Below are 25,880 nucleotides of genomic sequence, written 5' to 3'. Positions count from 1 at the left end.
GATTTCATCAGTTTCTCATTTTCCTCGTGGGCCTCATGACTTAGTGGATTATCTGGGGGGGAGAGTTCATTTTGTTTTCAGTGCTTTTGTAAGTGTGACCAGCTATTTGATCTGTTACCTTAACCTGCGCAAACAGATATATAGTACAGGACCTCATGGAAACGGATCTCTACAAACTCTTGAAGACCCAACACCTCAGCAACGACCATATCTGCTATTTTCTTTACCAGATCCTCAGAGGGTTAAAATATATCCATTCAGCTAACGTACTGCATCGTGACCTCAAACCTTCCAACCTGCTGCTCAATACCACCTGTGATCTCAAGGTCAGCAAGGTTATTTACTCTTAGGGTGATATATATTGAAAAAACTCTTTTATTGGGGCATATTTATATTTATTGTTATTCATATTTAAAATTATACCAGAAATACATGAAAACATTTTTATGGCCCAAAAAAGCAAGTAAAGATTGCTAGTTCTCCTCTTCTTCTCTATCTCATTGCTCCTTCCTCTCCAGAGGTAACCACTATAACAAATTGGTGTGTTTTCTTCCAAAGTTTTTTTAATGCTCTTACATACACATCATGTACTTTTATACTTATAAATAAGATTCTCTGCATTATTTGTAAGTTAAAAAGTTATCTACTTCATTGATGACCTTTTTCTTTAATAAATTTTATACAAAGAACACTCAGAAAACCGCAGAAAAACTTAACCTCAATGACTTTAATACCTAAATAAGGCATTCCAGTAAATAGGGAAATCCTAGATACTTTACAGTTCTCACACTTGTCTTTAAAATGGGCAGCATTTATATATATATATTTCTGTTTTAATAGGTAGCAGAGCTAAATAAGGAGGCAGATCTACAAATGTCTTAGATATGATGAAGGAATGTGGATTCAGTCTGATAAAAATGCATGTGGATTCAAGACGTAGATAAATGAAAAGACATCCCACGTTCATGGATTGGAAGACTTAATATTGTTAAGATGACATTGCTCCCCAAATTGATCTACAAATTCAGTGTAATCCCTATCAAAGCCCCCGGTGGCTTTTTTGCAAAAATGGACAGGCTGATCCTGAAATGCATATGGAAAGTCAAGAGACTCAGAATAGCCGAAACAATTTTATAAAAGAACAGAGTTAGAGGACTTACACTCCCTGATTTCAAAACTTACTACAAAGCTGTAGTGATTAAGACAGTGTAATATTGGCATAAGAGTAGGCATATAGATCAACAGAATAGAATTGAGGGTCAGTAGATAAACCCATATGTTTATGATCAACTGATTTTCGATAAGAATGCCAGGATCTTTTGCTGGGGAAAGAGTAGTCTTTTCAGCAAATGGTGCTGGGATAGTTGGATAGCCACATGCAAAAGAATGAGATTGGGCCCCTGCCTCACACCATGTACAAAAATTAACTCAAACTGGATCAAAGACCTAATTTAAGAGGTAAAACTAGAATACACTTAGAAAACACAGGAGTAAATCTTTGCAATTTTGTGTTAGGCAAAGCTCCTAGACATGACATCAAAAGTATAAGGTACAGAAGAAAAAGAAAAACTGGATTTCATTAAGATTAGAAACTTGTGTTACAAAGTACACCATCAAGAAAATGAAAAGACAACCCATAGAATGAGATAAAATATTTGTAAATCATGTATCTGAGAAGAAACTTCTATCTAGGGTATGTGAAAAACTCTTAAAACTCAACAATTAAAAGATAAATAGCCCAGTTTAAAAATGGGCAAGAGATCTGAATAGACATTTCTCTAAAGAAGATATACAGATGGTCAAATGAGTACATGAAAATATACTTGACATCACTAGTCGTAAGGATATGCAAATCAAAGCCACATGAGATACCACTTCATATGCACTAGGATGGCTATAATCAAAATGTCAGGTGATGAGTGTTGGTGAGGATTCCACTCCTAGCTATATACATAAGTGAAATGAATGCACACAAAAGCTAGTGCAAAAATATTCATAGTAGCTTAATAGCCCAAAAGTGGAAATAATTTGAATGTCCAGATGATGATGGATAAATAAAATGTGGTAGATCCAGACAATGGAGTAAAAAGGAATGGAGTACTAATACATGCCACAACATGGGTGAATCTTGCAAACAGTATTATGTAGGTGAAAGAAGCCAGTCATGAAAGACCACATACTGTATGGATCCATTTATATGAGATATCCAGAGTAGACAGATCTGTAGAGACAGAAAATACATTAGTGGTTCCTAGGCCTGGTGGGACTGGGGAGGAATGGGTAGAGACTGCTGAGGGGTACTTTTGTGGTTTCCTTGTGGTTTCTTTTTGTGGTTATAAAAATGTTCTAAAATTGGATAGTAATAATGATTGTATAACTCTGTGATTATAATATCAAAAACCACTGAACTGTATACTTTAAATGGGTGAATTGTATGTGAATTTATATTTCAATAAAGCTGTTTAAAAAGTGCATATAGATGTATAGCAATCATCATTTCTTGGACTTCAGTTCAGTAGACACTCCTGTGAGAAGCCCTGTCAGGTATACCTGGCAAAGGAGATGAGTGTCTACCCCTGAAATCTGAAAACAGGTCAGAAATCTGATAAACAGTATGTGATTGTAATAATATCAGCTGTAACTGAGATACTGAAAAGAATGGTGTGCAAATGCAAAAGAGAGAGGTGGGTTAGTTCTGGCTGGGGCTGAGAGAGGCGTTAGGAAGAAGGTGGTATCCATGCTGGCCTTTAGAGATGGGCAGGCCAGTGGCTATGTTGAACATAGGGTATCATAGCCAGAAGGAACAGTAGAAATAAAAGTAAGAAGATAGGGACTAGTGCACAAACACTGAGCGCTGCTCTGTGTGGCTGCAGCTTTGGGTGAGTAATAGGGAGTCGTTGACACTAAGCTGGAGAGGTTGGTTGGAAGTAGATCATGGAGAACCTCCTGGAACTATCTATAAAAAAGGCAGTGGGTTCTGTCATCAGGTGGTCATCTTATTCGCTGTCATTGAGTGTTTAAAACAAGGTGGCCAACATCCTGTGAATGTTGTAGAGGCCAGGTTCCTACGTGAGATACGGTTGGGTCGGACTCTGTCACCTCTTAGGATCCTTCTGAGTTAGATTCATGTACTTTCCACAAGGTATGTAGCCAGCTGCTTTCCCTTGGGTCTGTGCAGCTAAAAGCTAGGCAGGCACGAAAGGAATGAAGCTACTTTTAGGAATGGCTACACTTTGTTGGCTCTTAGTGATTTTCTTGAAAAATTACAATGAATATTTTTATGTCTCCTAGTGCTTTTCTTTTTTCCTTCCGTTGCTTATCGTCACAACCCTGTTATGGCAGGTTGCTTTTGTTAGGTTTTGGAGAGAGAGTCTCAATCAATATCTTAAGTATGTAATTTTTCTGGGAAAAGTTGTCTCTTACTTTGCTTTGAAAATATGCTCATCCTTAAGAAGAAACAAACAGAACGAAACTGCTTTGTCTATTGTCTTCATTGTTTGTGAACTTTTTCCTTGGGCCTTTTTGTGTCTTTACCTAGGGCTGTTTTATTCACTACTCACCAAAATTTACACCCACACTAATGTGTGTGTGTTGTTGGCCATCTGCACAATCTAGGCATTGTTTTCAAAACCCAATTGAACACACAGACTCAGAAACACAATAGGATATTTTAGATATTTGCAGCAGTACAATTCACCACATTTTAAAAATATACATAGGAGGTGTGCATCATTCACATGAATATAAGTGTTCAAGAGAGAATCTCATTTCAAAGATGAGTATGGTATGTCACTAAGTCACTGGTTTGTTGTGGTGAGCATGTCTGAAAGGCAGGACAGGTAGGTGGCAGTTCAGGTGCATATATGAGTGTTGAGAGAACGCTACCGGGGAGAAGAGTCTTTTCTGCTTGAGCTCCGGAATTGCTGTACACCCGTCACATGCTCAGTACTGTGAGATGACCTTGATGCCCATCCCCCAGGCCCCTCTACCTAGAAAGTTTGTAACCTGTGGCCTTACTGACGTCTTGTTATTTAGGTCCTTTGGAATTTTCAAATAGGCATTTATGCCATTTCTTGCTTTTCCCATTGACTTCTGTGTTACTAAACTATTTCCTACTCTTGAGCCCTCAGGGTATCAGTTTGACCTTTAACTTTTGACTCTGGTACTAGTCAAGGCCAACAGCGATAAGCTTTTCTTTTTCATTTTAACTTCCATAAACGTGCTTTGCACTGTATCTGAAACCCTGAGACCCAGGAGACATAGACCTCTTGGGACCCTTCTGGGACTCACTCTTGTAGACTTCTTTATTTCCCAGGGCCACAGAAACACAAGGGTGATAAACCTATTTGGAGATCTGCTAGCGTATTTTTAGTGGATCTACCAGGGGAATATGATCTCTAGCAGTCTGTAGTCCTCACTGTTTGCTAGACTGAGCCCACAGAAATCCCAGCAGGAGTCCCGGAATGCTAGGATCCCATGGCTTGTGATTCTGGGTCTGCCTGGGAAAGAGGATCTGGAAGATAGGAGAAACCTGTCTTTGGGGCTTCCTTTGTTTTATGAAAATTTGAATTTACACAACTCAAAAAGTAGCCAGGTAGGAGTGCCCCAGGTCGTTTTATGTTTCTTGTACCATATCGTGGTGGTTTGTCTTCCTTTGTATGGAATTATAACGAATATTATTGCTTTTTTTTTTTTTTGTAGCCTTGGCAGTTTTTTGGTTAATGCCACGTAAGTTTTGTTAAGTCTTCAGTGTTGTATTGTTAAGGGAACTCTCTTAAAAAATCATATGGGCTTTCCATTGATGACCATGAATGGAACTGTGAAATCTTTTAGCGGTCTAAACCCCATATCTCCCTCTTTAGTTTTAAAATTGTAACCAAGATTTTTGAGAAGCTGCTGGTTCTATGCCCTAATCTAGGTGTAGGGGGTACAAATAATAAAACATGATCTCTCTTACACCAACTCGGTATTCTCAAAATTGGTAACTAAAAGGAAAGAACTAAACCTTTTTCCTGTCTTTCCAGTAGGATCTGTGCATCAGGATAAACAAATAGCTCCAGTCAATGAACAACAGCTCTTCTTTAAAAAGAATGCCAGCTAATAAATGCAAGAGGAATAATGAAATTAGAAAAATCACCATTTTGCAACCTGCAATGAAATAATTGATTTGTGCAATATAATTCATGCATCCTCTGCTCACCCTGTTCAGACTCCAGTCCCCTGTGTGGGCTGCCGCTGCTTCCCCATGTAACCCCTTCTTCACCTCACACCTAGACTATGTCCCCATCTGGAGCCCCCTTAACTCCGCTTGGATGCTGCATACCCCACTGGGCTGCTGTGGTCCCCGCCCCACCCCAGGGACCCTTAGGTCACGTGACTGGATTTCCTGGAGGGAAAGGATGAGGAGGAGCGACTGCAGGGTTACATTTAGTTTTAAGGAAATAGATGTAGTGCAGCATTCAACGTGAATAGGTTAAGCTGTCTTTCTTGGTGAAGGAATGCTACTAATGCCAATTTTTAATTTTTCCTTCTTTAATGGTGCCGCTTTGAACAATCTGATTTTATTAACATTATTCATTGTTAATGTAAGATATTAACCTCGGTAACTCTGTACCCTGATTTTTATTTTTAAGAGATTATCAGCAATTCAGATGTTGTAAAAATGGTCAATGCTAGAGTCTCTGTCAATTAATCCACCCCAGTAACTGTTCTGCTTCCTACAAACATTTAAAGTAAGGGATTTATTCACCAAATTTTGAGTGCCCGCTGTGTACAGGACACTTAGGAATAAAAAGTAAGTCAAGTGTTGCCTTTTTCTAAGGACTTAGGTTCTAGCTGGGAAGATGGGCACGTGCCCAGCCAACTCTCATGGATCTCGTTGTATACTTATATATAATATACATCTAACAGAGTATTAGAGGAGTTCAGAAAAGTGAGCAGTTGATTCTCGGGGGGTATTGATTCCTGGGAAACTTCTCAGAAGAGGTGCCTTTCAAGCTGGGTATTTAGGGTAAGGGAATGGCATGGATAGGGCGCTCAGTTGACAGGGCATTGCAGAGTGAGGGAAGCAGTGTAGTCTGGAGTACAGAGGGGCAGATGTAGGACAGAGATGATGGTGGGAAAGATGAGATCAGGAAGGTAGTTTGGTGGCAATATGTGAATGATCTTGAGAGTCATGCTTAAAGAATTTGGGCTTCGTTCAGTAGGCAGAACAGATTGGTTAAAAGATTTTTGAGATTTTAACTTATATTTTAGAAACATTTAGGCAAGAATTTAGAGGATGAATTAGATTGCAGGCAGATAAAGCTAGTCTCCCTAATTCCAGACAAGCTAAATTGAGTCTGAACTAAGGCAGTGGCAGTTGAGTTATAGAAGAAGTAGCCAATTCAAGAGCCACTTTGGGAGGTTTCAGCTACAGTGCCAGCTCTGTCCCTCACATATGCCCAACTAGTTTCTTTAGGGCGTTGCTCTGGCTTTCCCCAGGTCTTTACATGGCTGACATCTTTTCAGCATTCCAGTATCACTTCAGATGGGTCCTCCTCAGAGAGTGCCTATCCCATCATAAGCACTGTGTCCAGTACCACTGTATTAGTTGCTTCTTGCTGTATAACAAGCACCTGAGAATGTAGTGGCCTGAAACAACCAATAATCGTATATTTGCTCAGTTTCTGTGGGTCAGGAATTCAGTCTAGGTGCAGCAGTGATGGCTGATCTCTTCTCCAGAGTCTGGACCTTGGCTAGAAGATGCGAAGATTGGGGCTGGAATCATCCCTCATGTCCCTGGCAATTGATGCTGGCTGTCACCTGGAACACCCATGTGTCGCCCATGTGGCCTGGACTTCCTCACAATGTGGGCAGAGGGTTTCAAGTACCCCAGAAGAGAGAGAGCCAGGTGGAAGCCATATTGCATTTCAGGATATAGCCTCAGAAGTCACAGAGCATCACTTCCACTGCATTCTTTTGATTCAGGCAGTTACAGAGATTTGCCCAGATTCAAGAAGAAGAGAGAGAGGCCCTGCTCTCTTGTTACAAGTTCAGCCAGAGCTTGTAAGAAGAGCATGGAGGATGGGTTATATTGGTGTCACCCTCTATAGAAAATACAGTCTGCTACAACGGTGCTTAAGGTTATTCATACCCCTTCTCCCTGTCTTTATAGTATTTGTGAATGTAATCAAGCCCCTAAAATACAGCTTCCATTTCTTTTTCCATGTTCCCAGAGGAGCATGGAGACATCAGCCTTAATACTTGACTTCATTGATGTGTAAATTTCTTATATTCTGGGTTTTTTAATCTATCTGGGATTTGTTTTCTGATTCAACTGACCCCTGAGAGCTATGTGTCAAGTCTGGACCCCCTGCAGTCTGTGGCACCAGGCATAGAGCACGGTGAAGGATCTATGGTCACGGTCTGGGACTTGGGCTGGTTTTGCTCTGCCAATAAGATGCAGTATTTCTTCTCTGCACAATTCTTTGGTTGAACTTGAATCAGAAGATGAAGTGTTTAGCCCTGAAAAAAGAGAAACCGTGAGTCACAGATAAGTTGAAAAGTTCAAGCCACACAGAATTGAAATGGTTTGGTGGTAGTCCAGCATAGCAGGTGATGGCTCTGAATAGCTTAGAGGACCCGCCTTCAGGTGTAAGAAGAAGTCAATCATTCATTGCTGCTTTGAGTTGGAAATCATGCCAAATGGGACTTGCAGGCACAAGGACTGGGAAGTACTTCCTGCTAGTGAACTTCCAGGCACAGGTACTGGGAAGCCTTCGTGTAGTTTGCTTCACAGGAATTGGCAGAAAAGGCTCTCAAGAAACGAATAGGGTGCAGGTACATTGAAAGCCTCAAGATCAGTCAAGCTGAAGTTAGAACTTACTGTGATCCCACTTAAAAGCTTGTGGCCATACATCAGCCAGATCCTCTGACAAGCCCCTGAGTGTTGGGGATGTAATGGCAACACAAGCCAGCTTTGAAAGGTGAGGCCGGTGCTTATGGTGAAGATAATGTCACCGGAGACAGTACAGTGGCTGGCGTTATCTGTCAGAGCTGTGGAGTAGGACCCAGGACTTCCTCACAATGCAACTCTGTTAGAGTCCGCACAGAAAATGGCCTTTGAAGAGTAACTGGAGAGGCAGATGTGCTGTTTGCTCCTTTTGAAGGTATAGTGATAGTATATGAAAATTAGGCAACAGATATGGAGCTCTCTTGAATGCTACAGTTAAAGCCAGCTGCTGGGCCTGTGGCATCAGAGGTGCTATATGGTGCTGCCAGTGTCCAAGGCGAGAAGAAGACATTTGTGAGATGGGTGGGAACTTTCTGAATCTTTCTGAATTATTGAGAGACTCAACTATGGGGAATCTAAGCAGAGATTGATGTCCATTTAACTCTTAGGTGTGGATATCTCTTAGGTGTGTCCTTCCTTTTTTTGTCTCCATTTTTATGGCCTGAGCTCAGCCCCTTATCATTTCTTAGCTGAATTAAAACAGTAAACCTCCAACCTAGTCTCTGTCTTCCAGGCAGCCTTCTACTAGCCTCTGGCCTGTCATTGTTAACATGTCTCTCTCTCTCGGTTAGTTCCCAGGGACCAAGGAATTAAAATATCCTGCAGTTGTATGGGACTAAACATACTACAGTTAGATTTCTATGTGTGGGAGTATGGAGTAGCACCAAAGGATTGGATGGCCAGATGATGAAAGGCCAGCCAGGTACTTTTGTGGGTCAAGGGAAATTAGAAGCTGGATATTTTTTAAAAAAAATCCATCTTCAGTATATGAAACATCTTTTAGAGCTTTGAGTGGATTTGTTTACATAGAAGGAGAGAAAAGTGGGAAGACTCTTTGGAAGTACATACAATTCATGGAACAGATGGAAGCATAGCAGGAAGTGAAGTCTGAGAAGTAGAAGGCAAGTGCAGGCCGAGGAACTGACCCTAGCAGTGGTGATCCTGGGAGCAGCAGGAGGAGGAGGAGGAAGCTAGAGAAAAGACCCTGGGCAATTTTTAGTGACTTTATTGTTATGCAAAGCAGTTTTGTCCAATGACCTAACGGAGATTGCTGTGGGATAAGCAAATAATGAAAAGTGGGGATGCCTCTTAAAATGTGTCTTCTTAAAGACTGCTCCAGCCTGTTCACTGACACGTGGATTGTCGTTCCTGCCTTTCAGGTTATTGTGAGGATTAAACAAGAATGAGTATGTAGAATTCCCAGCAAAGTGCCACATTTACTATCATCATTACTGCTGTTGTGTTTTTTGTTTTTATGATGTTTTGACATTAAATTGGTTAGAATCTCTAAGAAGCTGTCCCATTTTTTTCTCTCTTAGATCTGTGACTTTGGCTTGGCCCGTGTTGCAGATCCGGACCATGATCACACAGGGTTCCTGACGGAGTATGTAGCCACGCGTTGGTACAGGGCTCCAGAAATTATGTTGAATTCCAAGGTAAGGACCAAGTTTGCATAAAAAGAAAACCAAAAAGCAAAAGAACTTTGGACACGTGTTACAGTAAGCCTGCCTCTCAGTAAGCCTGTTTCCACGTGTGTTGAGGCTTGCCTTTCTGGCCAGAACCAAGGTACTGTCTTAATCTCCTGTTCAGCATTAACTCCTGGGCCCTGGGTTTTGGCCTCTGCACCTCAACTGGAGTAATGCTGATGTGTTGTAGAGTTGGAGGGCATGCCTCCCTGCTCACTGTTAAAATAAATGGTCTTTGTCCCACCCCTTGCACAGCTCCCTTGAGGTCCTGCCTATGGCACCTTTCATAGTTGCTGCTGCCACTGCCAGGTGCAGGCTGGGTTTGTAGGAGGTTTTCCAATAGTGTATATTTCTGTGAACGTGGACCAGGGCTGTTCTTAAAGGTTACGTTTATTTGATAATGAAGGATGTCTCTTAAGCAGAATTATAATATAATTTGAAGAAAACATAGATGTGGAAAGAATGGGAACTGCTATGGATTCTTTCAAAATTACTTGGCAGTCCTTCCAAATGACACATTTTCCTCTGCATCTCAGAGTACCTGTGGAGAGTGCATCCAGGTGGCAGGCGAACTCTTCCAACAGGGTCTGTATCTTGGTCATAAGAAATGATTGAATAAATTTATAAAAGCAAGAAAAAGTGAAGTAGGACATCTTTGTGAGGTTTATGAGCCAAGTGGCAAGCATGGAGGGCTGTGATGGAGATCAAGAGTCAGTATTTTTAATATATCATTTGCAAATAGTAGATGAACAGGGTGTCACATTTTAGGAGTTAAGTGGGCCTGCCATACTTCCAAATCTAATATCTCAAGATTATATGACATTTTTAAACTTAATTCCATCTACCATAATGTAACGTTAAGATATGTGAAGAAAAGCAATAAAAGTAGATTTTGGACCTCGTGTCTCAGATATAGGAGCCAGAAATTATCCTGAGAGACTTGATAGGAATGAAAGGAACAGGTCTAATTAGCCCATAGGCTGCATTCTCTTCCTTCATCCTTGACATGTAGAAGGGCTTAGGATGAACGTTAGATTGCTTTTGTGAGGAAATGGTATTTGTTTAAAGCAGTTAGTTATTCTTGATATCATAGATTTGTCGAGTTTAGTTATAAAAGTAAAATTCCATTAAAACAAATTCCATTGTAAAGAAGAATTTGGTGTAACAGATGTTTCAAAGAAAAAGATGCTGTGTTGATTCTTTTAGAATTCTGTACGACAAATGATCCCACACAGCAGGTTCTTGGGACTGGCCATGTGACCGCCATTCCAAACAAGAAGCAATCGATGCACGTATGCAGTGCCTGTGCTGGTTGTAAAGGAGAGCTGTCAGTGTGCTTTTTATCCTGGAGGCCTCATGGTCTTGCAGCCTCCATCCCAACTTGAGATGCCTCCACTGTCTTAACTTGTCAGTCCCCCTGCAGGGGGACATAGCAAGGGAGGGTGGCCTCTGTTTTCTGTGAGGTGCCCAGTGCCCCCTTCTCCTTGGAGAATTAACTGTAGTGAAAACTGAATGTGAGTTCTTTTTTATTCGCAGCATCTCTAGCCTGAGAGTGTTACTTCTAGCTTCTATTCATTCTTTTCTTTTTATTAGTTTAGAAGATTTTCAAACCCAGAGAAGAAGTGAGAGTACAGTGAACACCCATTTACCCTTTACCTCACCGGCTGTTAACATCTTACCCTTCCCTCTCTGTCTCTGTCTCTGCCTACCTCCCTCTCTCTCTTTTTTCTCTTCTCTTTGTTCAAATCCTCTCACACTTCACCAACGTAAGCTAACACTGTACTCCTAGACCCTGTAGGGCATACAAACACCAAAGGAGGGTGTTCTTTCCCCACAGCCACAGTGCCCTTAGCACACCTAAGACAGTCAGCATTGATTCAGTGACATCCCCCAGGTTCCCCCCACCGAAAAGTTTTTTCTTGCTGTTTTTATTTTGTTTTCAGTCCATGATCTAATCAAGTTTCACACGTGGTGTTCGGTCTAGAATAGTTCTCCCGCCCTTCCTGTCTTCTTCATGACGCTGAATACTTTCCAGAGTACAAATGAATTGTTTTGCAGAATAGTTCACATTCTGAATTCTTCACGCTGGTTCCTCATGATTAGATTTAGGTCACACCTTTCTGGCCCAATCCGCACAGGTTCTTGGGAACCATCGATGTGGCTCTCCTGTTTCCCAGCAGCTGTTCCCTCAGGGGCTTACCCTTTGATGACCCTTGCCTCTTCACATAGTTATTGTATTGGGGTTTGCAAAATGCTGACTTTTTGAATCTGTTGTTCCTTTTACATTTATTAGCTGGCATTCTTCTGTGAAGGAGAGCTTTTCCTTTTTTCTCTTTTTTTCTGTCCTCCTACCTTTGTTTTTAAAACACTATTATGGACTCGTGGATATTTTTTTTTAATGTGCTGTCTATTGTCTGCTTTTTTTTTTTCCCATACTCATGTTGTCCCCAGTTTTGGCAAGCTAGACCACTCTGTGTGTGTGTTTGTAACATTTCACTTTGATAGAATTGTCAACTTCAGAAACGTTGCAAGAAAAGTGTATGGCAGTGGTTCTCAAACATTCTAGCCTCCAGACCCCTTCAGTCTCTTAAAAATGATTAAAGACCCCAAGCAAGTTTTATGTGATTGTATCTGTCAATATGTGCTATATAAATTAAAACTTAAACTTAAAAAAGAAGTATTGATTTTTAAATAGCAGTCAACCTACTATGTGTTAACATGTTAGATGTTTTTCATTTAAAAAAATGGTTATTTTATATGACAAAAGCATTTCAGTGAGAAGAGTGATGGTGGTTTCATTTTTGCAAATCTCTAACATCTGGCTTAATAGAGTACTGCTGGATTCTCATCTGCTTTTGCACTAGTAAATATGTTGTTTTGGTTTAAGTTAATGAAGAAAAGTCTTCACACAAATACACAGTTGGGGAAAGGACTCTGTTAGTAGTCTTTTCAGCTGCTTGTGGCTGTTTTTCTTTAGTACTACACCAAAACTCAACAAAATGAAAAGTTAATTGCAATGTGGAATCTGAAATCCTACCAGTGAACTTCTTGTGCTATTTTATTAAAATCCATTGGTCTCCCTTACACTCACACTCATGCACGATTTTGTCATAGTAAAGCCTTTGGAAAGTACTGGTTCACTGGGTTATGCAGATCTTCCAGATATTATCGCACTTCGTGTACCATATCATCACGTGTCCTGCACCCTCTGGGAATGTCTCCTGTACACTGAGAGAATGAGTGAAAAGGAAAACAGCATCTTAGTAGCAGTGTAAAGTAGTGTCACCTCACAGATCCTTAGAGGGAAGCCGTACGGGGCTCTGACCACCTTGGAGGGCTCCTGGACAGTGCTCCTCTATACCCTTCACCTCAGATTCAGACTCACCAATTCTTATCCTTTGTTCTGCTTGCTTTATCATTCTCTCTATATACATGTGTTTATTTTTTTTCCTCTGAGTCATTTGAGATTATGTTGTAGATGTGCCCCTTTACCCCTAAGCATTTCAGTGCATATTCCCTTAGAATAGAGATTCTTACGTTTCCCCAAGGACATTTGGCAGTGTTTGGAGACATTTTTGGTTGTCACAACTGGGAAGGTTGTAACAACTGGGAGGAGAACCCTGTGTACCAACATCAAGTGGTTAGAGGTCAGAGATGCTGCTAAACATCCTGCAATGCACAGGACAGTCCCTCATCAGACTTATCCAGCCAAAAATTTCAGTAGTGCCAAGATTAAGACACCCTGCCTTAGAAGAAGAATGTTCTCTAACATGACCATAGTGTAGTAATCAAAAGTAGGAATTTAACACTGATCCAATATCTAATGCACAGTTTATATTCAAATTTTGGATATTGTCCCATTGATAACCTTTATAGCTTTTCTCTTCCCAGTCTAGGCTCACGCGTTGTTTCTTTAGTCTCCTTTAATCTGAATAGTTTCTCAGCCTTTCTTGACCTTGACATTTTTAAAGGATGCAGGTCAGCTGTCTTATAGAATGCCCCTCAGTTTTGTGTTATGCATTTTGGGCATGAACACCACAGAAACAATACTTTATTCTCAGTGCATCGGATCAGGAGGCACATCTTGTTTATGTCAGTGGCACTGGAGTTCATGTTGATCTTTTGGTTACGATGGTGCCCTCCAGGTCTCTACCATAATTACGGTGATAATTATGGTTAATTATAGTAATAATAATAATTATGTTAATAATAGGAATTTGTGAGGAAATACTTTGACTACTTAAGTTACATCTTCATCAAACTTCACCTGCTAGTTTTATCATCCATTGATGATTTTATAACTCTACCATTCCTTCTGTATTTTAGTTCTCTCCATTTATTAATTCATGGTTATTTTATTCAGTGGCTTACAATTCATATCTACGATTCTGTGTTTTGATGCTCAAGTGTCCCAGATTTTCCAGTGGGAACCGCTGTTGCCATGTCCCCACCGCACTTTCTTTTTGCCTCTAGATGCTCCAGGCTTACCCTAAAGGACTTTCTCTGTCCCACACTTGGAGTAGCCATTTCTCCAGGGAGCCCTCATTCCTTTTAGTTAGTTATTTTTTGTGTGTTTTAAATGTTCCTCTTTATTTAGTATTGGCCCAAAGCAAAAGTTGTTTTGGGTTACAAGAATTTTAGAAAGAATTATTTTGAAATTCAACCCTATTTTACCATAGCTATAGATCTGATCATTAATTATTTGATCTTCCAAAAAAATATTTACTATATTTACCTAAACTTTAATATTTGGCTGAATTTGCCCTTTTAATAATCTCCACATTTCTTCTTCCATTTATCAATACACCTAGCATTTTCCATAAAATTCAACTTAAGCTCCTTGGGGAAACATCTTTTTTGCATTGTTCTATGATTTAGACAGATAATTCTTCCATGTCTTTTCACAGAATTCCTTTAAAATAAAAATTATGTCTGAAAAATGACTGAGCAAAAGAAGATAAGGAGTAGGGATTGGTAAAATATGATGGAGCCAGCACACAGGTTTTTTTTTTTGCAGAGATCAAGGGTTTTCAACCTGACTTTTTAAAAACGATGTGCAAAATGGACAAAGATATTCCAGAAGTGTGGCAGCAGCCCTTCGGAGTCGATTTCCAAGTTTCCACAATGAATAAATGGGCCACAGATGTTCTAAAGCAATGGGTGTCACTGCTTTCTCCTTTTCCCAGCTTCAGCTTATATGGATTCTTTCTCTCAAATCATTTGAAAAAAGAAACAAAGTGTACTTCAGAAATCCTAATTTAATAAGTTAATCATCTTTAAAGAGATATAATCAAGTAATTTTGCTTCCTCAGCATCGTCTAAGAAAACCAAATTATTGTTTGTTCCTCCATGCTCTCCTCGTTTATTTCTGAATTGTAGATCCAAAGGGGAAACTAAAACTGTCAGCCACATGCCTGTCATGTGAGAGGATCTCATTGTGTCAGGTGACCCTGGCTTTCATTCTCGGTCTTTCTCCCCTTTCTACTGCAGGGCTATACCAAGTCCATTGATATTTGGTCTGTAGGCTGCATTCTGGCAGAGATGCTCTCCAACAGGCCTATCTTCCCGGGGAAGCATTATCTTGACCAGCTGAACCACATTCTGGGTAAGGTTCCCAAGCACTTAGGGGCCAGATTTACTCAGTTCACCTGCCCACAGTTTACATCGGAGTCCCTTCATTAAATTAAGAAGAGTTCTAGCAACTCTTTAACCTATGATAGATGTGAGTTTTTAATCTTCCTTGATTTATAACATTAAGGGCCCTAGTAAAAACTTGTAAATAAGAAGGATAAGCATTGGGAGGTGGTGAGAAGACATTAATTATCAGTGTCCATTCTGCACCACAGCTGATGGTGTGTGGTCAGTATACCTTGGTCTTGATAATTAACAGCTAATTATTTTATCTGATAGGTATTCTTGGATCCCCATCACAGGAAGACCTGAATTGTATAATAAATTTAAAAGCTAGAAACTATTTGCTTTCTCTTCCACACAAAAATAAGGTGCCATGGAACAGGCTGTTCCCAAATGCTGACTCCAAAGGTAAATATTATTTCATTGATTATTTTTCTTAGGTTTAGCTTTTTGTTTGTTTAATTTGTTAAATCCTTAGGTCACTAACCTGAAAAGTTAGCCTATGCCTTATTTAGTGCTCACTCTTTATTGTTTTCTTCCCTTTTTATTTAGGAGCAGGGGCAGTAGGATAAGGGAATCTGGGGGTGACTGTCTAGTTTTCTGTCTTTTATAAAAGTTTCTTTGCTGCTTGTTAACTTGAATTAAGTTCACATTTTTAAGATCCGAAATTCTGGGGGCCTGCAAAACAAATCACACCTTTTTCCATCTTGTCATTTGATCATTTTTATAGTTGTTTATTGAAGAATAATTTTTAAGAGAGTAAAATTCACCCTTTTCAGTTGTGCAAGTCTTTGAATTTTAACAAATGTATGCAGTCATGTAACTACCACCATAATCAAGATACAGAGGGTTTCCATTGTCCCCAAAAGTTGCTTTATGCCCCTTTGTCCTCAGTTCCCTTCCCTAGTCCCTAGCAATCTCTGATGTCATTTCTGTCTATGTAGTTTTTCCTTTTCCAGAAAGTCACAGAAGGCAATTACGCAATGTGTAGCCTTTTCTGTTTGGATTCTTCCACTCAGCATAATGCATTTGAGATTTATCTGTGTTGTTGCTTCTATCAGTCTCTTCAACAAATGGTCCAGGAACAATTAGACTGTCATATGCGAAAAAAACTGAAATGGAACATAGACCTAAATATATATAGACCAAAACTGTTAAACTTTGAGGAGAAAACCAGAGAGAATCTTCATGAGCCTAGGTTAGGTGGAGATTTCTTAGATAAAACACCAGGAGTGTGATTCATAAAGGAAACAGTGATGAATTAGATTTTATTCTTTGATATTTTTTAAAAGTTGTTTGTTAGATAATTGTATTATCCTTTATTCCCATTAAACATATATCTGTTGAATATATTAGGTAGCTATTTCTTAAAACTTTATACTGTTTATAAAACTGAGGTAGGCAGAATAATGACCCCACCCCCAAAAATGTCCACGTTCTAACCCCCAGAATCTGTGACTATGTTGGGTTACATGGCAAAGTGGAGTTACGATTGCTCCTCGGCTGACGTGAAGACAGGTGGATTATCCTGGATCGTCTCAGTGGGCCCGGTATAGTCCCAAGGGTCCTCAAAAGTGGATGAGGGAATCAGAATAGGAAACCAGAGAGGGGAGAGCAGCTTGCCGGCACCTTGGTGCTTGTTATTCTAAGACTTTCTCTGTCTCTGTATGTATGCATATCACTACCTAAGATTTACTTTGTAAAAACAATTCTTAATAAAAGTTAACATACTTTTGGTAAAAATTCAAAAATCATAGAAATATTCAACTAAGAAGATGAAATTCTGGGGTGCTGACCCTGTGGTCAAGTGGTTGTGTTCGTGCACTCCGCTTTGGTGGCCTGGGGTTTGCTGGTTTGGGTCCTAGGCGCAGACCTAGACACTGCTCATCAAGCCATGGTGTGGCAGCATCCCACATAGAAGAACTAGAATGACCTGCAACTAGGATATACAACTATGTGCTGGGGCTTTGAGGAGGGGAAAAAAGAAAGGAGGAAGATAGGCAACAGATATTATCTCAGGACTAATCTTCTTCACCAAAAAAAGATTCTTTTCTTTTTAAAAGAAGGTGAAATTCTTTTATAGTTATTCGCTGAAGGTCACTGTGGCTAGAATTGTGTTTTAAATATCTTTCCATGTTAGCACAGAGATCTGGCTTATCTTTAATGATTTTACATTTTCATCCAGAAGATTTTATGTGTGTGTGTGTGTGTGTGTGTGTGTGTCCATGTATTATTTTTAACTTTAAATCTGTCTACTTAGATGTTGAATTTGTTTTATGTATTCACCTGAGTCAAGGTTCAGAAACACTTGGTGGTTTAAAATTGACTTTCTATTGGATATAGAAGGAACTGTCTTTTAAAATCTCTGATATGAAGAGAGTCTGCTATCATGGGAGACAGTTTAGAAGTATAGAAAGAATAGGTAAGAGATTAATAAATACTGTTAATTACCAGGATCCCAAAGTACATTTTGCTTTACCAGTACCAAAGCATACACATCTCTTACCTATTTAGTTATAATTATATAGTGTATTCTAATTGCAGGATTTTTAAAAATTAGAACTTACCATACATTGCACATATTACTGATTAGATTGGCTTGTATACTATATCATCCCAAGCATATTACTGATTACATTGTCTTGTATACTATAGCGTCCCAAGCATATCACCTAAGTCTGGGATCCTGAGTTGTCTTTTTGAGAGGTGTGTATATAACAAAACTGCGAAAATAAGACTTTATGATAAGCAGACCTCCCAGGCTCCCCTCCTGTTTTCCTCACTCTTTTTATAGTTAGTTGTGATTTATATCAAATTATCTGAGGCTTTTTTTAGCTTATTTTCCTTAGGTTAAGGTCGTAAAATTTTGAGATTGGTTCATTCAGATAATAATTAACACCACTAAAATCCAGAAAGTTCATTTTGAAATGTAGGCATTGGATGAATAAAATAAAGAAGCAGGGAAAGACTATAAATAGAATAAAGAAAGTAGAGAACTGGGAGTTGGTGCTGGGGTGAGCAGTACAGCGTCATGTGTTAGGAGCACAGTCTTGGCAGCCAGACCCCCTGGATTCGATCCACAGCCCAGCCACTTACTAGCTGTGTGAACTTTGGACAAACTACTTAACCTTTCTGAGCCTCAGTTTTCCTATTTATGAAATAGGGTTGGTAATGGTACCTGCATCACAGGGTTGTGTGAATGTCCTGACCTCTGGCATTTGTAGGTCTAGATTCTCAGATCTCAAGACTGAAACTTTTTCGTTTGTATCTTGTGGACATCTTTTCGTATCTGTAGTTATAAAGAATGTTCCCTTGTAGGCATGACCCATGGTGTCTTTAACCACTCTCCTATTGGACATGGAAGTTCACATCAGTTATCTATTGCTGCATAACAAACCCCTGCACAACTCGGGACCTGAAAAAGACCACCATATATTTGTTCATAATTCCATTGGGCTGGACACAGCTGGGTGGTCTGCTCGGCCTGCCTCAAGTTGCATGGTCTAAGGTGGCCTCACCACATCTTGCACTTGATTCTCTTCCATGCACTTGCCGCTCATCCTTCAGTGGACCAGACTGGGCTGCTTCTTATGATGGCAGAAATTCCAAAAAATCAAGAGCAGAAACTGCAAGGGCTGGGAACAGCAGACACTTCTGCCATAGTCTGTTGGCCAGAGTAGATCACAAGGTCAGCCCAGGTTCAAGGGGCAGAGAAGTAAATCCACCCATTGATGGGAGGAGCTGTAAAGAATCTGTGGCCATATTTAATCTGCCACCAGGTTGTTTCTGTTTTGTTACCATAACATACATCAATTCTTTTATTTAATAAACAGATCTGAGAGTCTGTTCTGTGCTATCATGGGTTCTAAGGCCCTGGACATAAAGCAGTAGTAAGACAGATTACCTGCCTGCAGGGAGCTAATAGTCTACATTTGTAAGAAAATAACATAAAGAAATGAATGGATGACCTCAAGGAGCTCACGAGATTAAAACTTTCAATCTGAAGCACTCTTACTTTTAAGTCTGGTTCAGAATAGTTCACAGAAAAGGAAATGTAAATGGCTCTTAAATATAGGAAAAGGCACTCACTTTTATTCATTATATGAGATATGAACATTAAAAGGTCAGTAATTCCATTTTTTCCCGCACTCCTCATGGTGACAAAGCATTAGAAAGTTTGATAACCCACCGTGTGGCCTGGGCTGTGGGCAAACGGATGTTCTTGGAGACAGCTGGTGGAGTATAAATTGGTTGGGTCTCCCTAGAGGGCAGTTTGGTGATTTTGTCACATATCTTTTGTTCCAGCAGTTCTGGGTATTGAACTTTTGGGTCTGCCAACCAAATGGGGGAGAAGTGGCATTTTAATTTGTTTTTCTTGAGTGAGATTGAATATTTTTTTACATGTTTGTTGGAAATTTCTGATTGCTGAGTCCTTTGAACCAGTAGTATTGTGGATTTTTTCTTCAAAGGAGTCTAGATTAGGATTCTCTCCAAAATTACTCCAGTGAGGGGGAAGAAATGATTATTATTCAGCAGATGGTACTGGGCTAGTTGAATAACTGTTTGGAAGAAAATCAGCTTAAATCATTACTCACACGTATACTCTGAAAGAATTGCTGATTAAATTCTTTTTAAAATAGTTATACTATTAAGGAGCCAGTCTGGTGGAGTAGTGGTTAAGTTCATGCACTCCACTTCAGCAGCCCAGGGTTCACAGGCTCGGATCCTGGGCACCGACCTACACACTACTCATCAAGCCATGCTGTGGCAGCATCCCACATACAAAATAGAGGAAGATTGGCACAGATATTAGCTCAAACCAGTCTTCCTCAAGCAAAAAGAGGAAGATTGGCAACAGATGTTAGGTAGGGCCAATCTTCCTCACCAAAAAAAAAAAAAAAATTTATACTGTTAAAAACTAACTATATTTTGTTGTTAGTGCCATCGAGTGGATTCCAACTCCTAGTGACCCTGTGTACAGCAGAGCAGAACCCTGCCCAGTCTTTCTGTACCATCGTCTCGTCTTCTAGTGCTGTTATCAGACAATGCTCTGTTGCTGTTCACAGGGTTTTCATGGCCATTGTTTTCAGAAGTGGGTGGCCAGGTCTGTCTTCGTAGTCTGTCTTAGTTTAGAAGCTCTGCTGAAACCTTCCACTGTGGGTGACCCTGCTGGTATTTGAAATACCAGTGGCATAGTTGTCAGCATCACAGCAACATGCAGCCACCACAGTATGACAAGCAAGAGACGGATGGTGTGGTGCCCTGACCAGGAAGCAAACCTGGGCTATGGCAATGTGTGTGCCAAATCTTAACTGCTAGACCAGCAGGGCTGGCCAACAATATTTAGAGTATTCAGTATTTTTCTGATCTCTGCATGGAGACAGACTATGTAAGCTTTAAAAACACAAACCAAAAGGGGTTGGCCCAGTGGCATGGTGGTTAAGTTTGCATGCTCTGCTTTGGTGGCCTAGGGTTTGCGGGTTCAGATCCTGGGCGTGGACATACACACTGCTCGTCAAGCCATGCCATGGTGGCAACCCACATACAGAATGGAGGAAGATTGACAACAGGTGTTAACTCAGAGCCAATCTTCTTCACCAAAAAAGAAAAATCCAAGAGAACAAAGGAAATAAAGAAAACAAAGGAAAGATAGTAGATTTGATCACATAAAAGTTTAAAACTTAAAATAGATTAGGCAGATCTGGTATACACAATAGGTATAGAATGTTCTGAATTGAATAACATTTAAGGGATCCTGTCCTAACTGTTCTGTTGAAGGCGGCACAGTACAGTCGTCAGGCCATGTGCTCTGGGATTGGCCTCCTGAGTTCGAATGAGCTCCACCATTTTTGGTCTTTGACTTTGGACAAGTTATTCAACCTCTGTTTCACAAGTTCCTCATGTCAAAATTGGAACAAATTGGATTTCCCACCTCATAGGGCAATTGGGGAGGGTTGAGTGAATTATTAGTTATTAATGTTAGACTCAATACTATTAGTGTATAAAGAGAGACAAATCTAAGATCTCAGTAGATAAATAAATGAACAAAGGACAAGAACATACACTTTACAGGAAGAAGGACTGAGATGAGAAGAACTAGGAGGAGCAGCTTGGGGGACAGCAGGAGAGAATTTAGTTGGGGCCATGTTAAACTTGAGGCATCAGTCAGGCATTGGAAGAAACCTAAATGCTAAATATTGATTGAATGGGTAAGTAAACTGACACATCTACTTAAAAAAATATTTTTATAGAGTCACTAAAAGTGATTTTTACAAAGTTTCTATAGCATGGGACAATACCAATGAGCAATATTTACTGGGGAAATGATACAGCATTTATTATGTATAGTATGATCTCAACTATGTAAAAAAAGATGCATAGAAAAATTCTACAAAATACGTCAAAAGATTCGCACTGGTTACCATTGAATGATGGGGCTACGGCTGCCAGGGGTGAGGGGTCTTGGGTGAGTCCTTCACACAGACTAGAGGGTCACCTGTCTGAGGCCTTCTCAGTGCCGCACAATGAGAACCCCCTGCTGATGGCTCGGGCTTGAAGGACTTCACTGGCTCTCAGAGCCGACGGGTCCAGCAGGGTGTGGATCCTGGGGCACAGGCCTCTCCCACCAGACTCTGGGCTTTTCTGTCCTTCAGCATTGCCTCCCTCTGTGCCATCTTTGTTGTCAGCCTCCTTTCTTGTGGTGACAAGATGGCCACCAGCAGCTCCAGGCTCACACCAACATGTTTCCTGATAGTTTCAGTTCAAGTATGGGGCTGACAGTTCATTGCCTTTTTGTACCCACCCCTGACCAGGCATTGAAGCCAAGGGAACCCAGGTAAATGTGGCCAAGCCAGTGTCACCATTCCCATGACACACCAGGGAGCGTGGGCAAGGCTGAGAGCTCCTCCATAGCAAGCACAGCTCCATGTGATTGGAAGGAAGTAGACACTGGCAGGCAAAACCAACAGGTGACCGTCCGCCTGAAGAAAGACGAGGAATTCTGTTCTTTCTCTCCTGCTTTTGTTTATTTTTTTAAATCAAAAAAGTGCAGTTTATGTAAGAAGTGTGTCTCCATTTCTCAGCTAACCAACTGTTTGAAAAGGTTCCAGACTTTGTTATTGCCTATATACATATATTAGTAATAAATGGGATCATGAGCTATGTATACTCATTTATTACCTACAGAGAGTTGTATTTGTTAATCTGAAGCTTGCATGACAGTTCTAGGCTAAAGAGAGATTTAGGAGTTTTTTAGCAAATGGCATTTGAAATCACGCAAGAGGTTGAGAAGGTAGCAGAATGAGATGTCTAAGAGTTGGAGAACATGAGCCTTCAGTGGGCAATGGAATAGGATCTTGAAGACTATAGAACGAGTGGCCAAGGAAAATAGCTGGCGCAGTATTTCACAGAAGCAGAAGATGGCATTACAAGAAAGCAGACATGCTCCACGGTTTCCATGCAGCACAGAGGCTTCCAGTTAAGGGTCATTGGTGACCACATGAGAGAACTTGAAGCACGGAGTGTGAGTGGGCATTTTGAAATAGAAAGTGGAGACAAGAACCACTAGTCTAGATGAGGGGGAGCTGGTCGTGGTTAGGCCACACATTGGGGAGCATTGACTTTGAATAGGGGGAGGATCCCCTCTCCCACAGTGAGGAAGTGTGTGGATCTGGGTGGAGGGACACCCAGGAAGGTCACTCCTGGGGATCTGTTTTCTCAGTAGTACCCTCAGTGAGATCTGCTGAGAGTAATGAGGGTCGCTCGGCAGGAAGGCCCTGATTCAGGCTGTGCAAATTAAGAAGAACCTTGGAACAGAGGGGCTGACCAGGGATTTTCCTGAGTTGTTGGGGGTCTCAATGAGATTTAAAATCTCGAGATTTTACGGTACAACAGTTCTTGGTAGCGCTCCTTTAGATCTTTGAGGTCCCCCAAGTTCCTTTCAGGTGTCCTCAAGGTTAAGCACCTCAACACAGGACAAGGTGGTGGCAGTGCTGTGCCCTCAGAGCTAAAAACCAGTTCCAACTGCATGTAAAAATGTCCTGATGGAGCAGTAAGAAGTCCTCACGTTATTAAATTCTGTCCTTCAGATGTGTCTTTGTAACATTCTGTGTGACAGGATGGGAAGTCCCCATAGAGCATGTCTGCCGCATGCCGAGGGCAGTGGTTTACTCAGAGAAGAGCTCTGGTGCAGTTTGAATTGTGAGCTGAATTCGCTGCTTTTTAAAATCGATCCTCATTAGTGTTTAAGAGTAGGATTCATGGGGCCGGCCCCGGGGCCGAGTGGTTAAGTTCGCACGCTCCGCTGCAGGCGGCTCAGTGCTTCATCGATTCGAATCCTGGGTGCGGACGTCGCACCACTCATCAAGCCACGCTGAGGCAGCGTCCCACATGCCACAACTAGAAGGATCCACAACAAAGAATATACAACTATGTACCGGGGGGCTTTGGGGAGGAAAAGGAAAAAAATAAAATCTTTAAAAAAAAGAAAAAAGAGTAGGATTCTGAGATCAGAAAGTTTGAGAAGCATTGTTGTCGTGGCGCAGTTTGCACAGGATGGGTCTTTTCGTCTGGCCCTGCTTAGAAATTCAGATTGAGGGTGAAAATGACAGATGGCAGCCTTGATCCCGGATCAGAGTTTTGCTGGGTAGGTGAGATGGACCTGTAGTGGCTCTGCAGAGAGCCAGTCAGATGGCCTGCCCCGGGATCTGGACCAAGATGGGAAGGAAAAAAGCTGATGGGCCAGAAGGGTGGGGTCACGTGGCTACGCATCCACTGAAGTTAAAGAGAAGGTTTGGGATTCTTGGAGGGTGGCACAGAGGGTCAGGGGTTGTGGTCAGTTGTAATCCCAGCCTCGAAGGGGCTTCCAGGCTTTTAGAGGAAATAAAACCTGTATCCAAGGAAGCATACGCACGGCAGCGTGACTCATGCCCCCTGAGTGGTGCCAGCGGATCGCTGTGTGGCGTGGGAGGAAGGAGGCCGGGCACTCTGACTGTGGGATGAGCACCTGCCAGCTGCTTCCCATTTCTCTCCTTTCCCCGTTCTGTAGCTGTGAATAATGCAGAAATAGCACTTGCAGTAAAAGGAAGCTGCAGATCCAGTCACTTTTCAAGTAGCAAAAAAAAACTATCGTCCTTTGAAATTTTTGCCTAGAGGTTTAGGGGCCTAGAATTTAGCCTGAAGGAGCTAAAAGATCTGTTTTGGAAATACTTAAGCTATAAAAAATCCAGTTGCCTTGAAGTGCTTCCCTACTTAATACCAACAAGCTTTGGAGGGGCAAAGTACCCTCCAATGGTTTAGAAATAATGCTGTTAGGGTCTGACTGTGGCTAGGCCCTCCTGGAGTTTTCCTGACTCAGATGGTGTCTAATTGGGCAAAAGACCAAATGACTTGTAGTCTCCTCTCAAGAAAGTTCTTGGGGAAATGTCTGTGAGCTCTTTTTGGGGGAGGAGTGGTTGGCAGCAGAAAATGAGGTAGATTTTATTACCTGTATTACAGAAAGTAAGATACTCATGCACAGCAAGGGATGTGTCACGTGGTCGCACATCTACCGGGTGTTCTGTAGGACTTGGATATGAGCTGGAGGTAGCCGAGTTCTTAACCATTGTGTCAACTGTCCTGACCCTTGAGAGAACCTCCTCTGAAACCCAGCCTGTTTGTGGGCCCCTGTGACCTCATGCCACAGCTGCAGGAACGAACCTCTTCAGCTGCCCAGACTGTGCTTCCTTTCAGGCCCAGCATGTCTGGCTTCCTAAGAGCCACCTCTGCTCTACAGAGTTCTCTAGTCTGTGAGGCAAAGTGTCATTGTTCCCTGCTTTCCTCACATACACTTGTTAGTATGTATTGAAAAGACTATAGAGGCAAAAATAAATAAGAAAATATATTATTTGTAGATTTCATTATATGTGCTTTTAAAAAAAATAAGCTACTGTTGTTTTACACTTCACTTTACGGACATGAGGCGAGTTCTTCATCATGTGAAATTTCTCATTATGTCCAACATGTGGTTTACCACATTTATTATCTCCTGATTCTCTTGATGGTCCAGAGGGGTGGCACGCACCAAGGAAAGTCACAGTGGGAGCCAGAGCTGAGCGCACACACACACACAGCCGCCCTTTCAGTCACCGCAGGCAGGAGGTGCCTCCCCGGCCTCCACCTGCTGTCCAGGTTGACTTCCTGCCAAATAAGCAGTCGCCTCAAGGTGGACTGGCCTGTGCTCTCAAGGGCTGAACACAGTTTTAGTGAGTAAATGACTAAAATGATTTTCCTTTACCATTTTACTGTTAGGGCTTAGAGGTGTGTGCTAATTTGTAGGTGACTGAGGTTGATAACCTAATAAGAAATTATCATTATAAGGAACAAGGCTTCATTAAGTAGATGCCAGTGTTTTTATTTTTGTTTTTGTTTATTTTAGTGTCACCATGCTCTCTAAAAATGTATGTTTTTTATATTGCCTAGTAGTTTTTCAGACTTGTTCCTTGGAGCCCTGAGATTTCTCAGGGGTAGCTCCTTACCTACTCCCTGTCTTAAGGCTCCTCTTAGGATTTAATATGAAGAAAAGACCTCCTTAAATTGAAAAGCACTCTTCTGAGCATCATTAAATAAAAGGAGATATTTTTAAAAGAAGCCCCCTTTGTTCCCTTTACCAGAAGAATAATGTCTTTTCTAGTATGTATTCTTTGTCATTGAAACCTGCTCTTGATACTAAATACAAAAGGTATTTCGTCGCATTTCCCTTAATCCTTGCCCCAGCCGCTATGAAAGCCATGCCCTTTGGCTATGCTCAC

The 25,880-nt window shown here is 41.1% G+C and overlaps 1 protein-coding gene across 3 annotated transcripts in view; it reads left to right on the top strand.

Moving 5' to 3' along the window:
• The window catches only part of MAPK1 (mitogen-activated protein kinase 1), a 105,860-nt gene that overhangs the window by 63,548 nt on the left and 16,432 nt on the right, over positions 1-25,880 (top strand). For all 3 annotated transcript variants that reach the window (XM_070628356.1, XM_070628357.1, XM_070628355.1), the window contains exons 3-6: positions 137-326; positions 9,313-9,429; positions 14,950-15,064; positions 15,370-15,501. In XM_070628356.1, coding sequence (XP_070484457.1) covers positions 137-326; positions 9,313-9,429; positions 14,950-15,064; positions 15,370-15,501 — 554 coding nt within the window. The remainder of the gene's footprint in view (positions 1-136; positions 327-9,312; positions 9,430-14,949; positions 15,065-15,369; positions 15,502-25,880) is intronic.

The sequence above is a fragment of the Equus przewalskii genome, chromosome 7 (genome assembly GCF_037783145.1).
Source record: "Equus przewalskii isolate Varuska chromosome 7, EquPr2, whole genome shotgun sequence".
NCBI lineage: Eukaryota > Metazoa > Chordata > Mammalia > Perissodactyla > Equidae > Equus > Equus przewalskii.
Note: the sequence above shows the minus strand (reverse complement) of the source record. Positions and strands in the feature narration are given on the sequence as shown.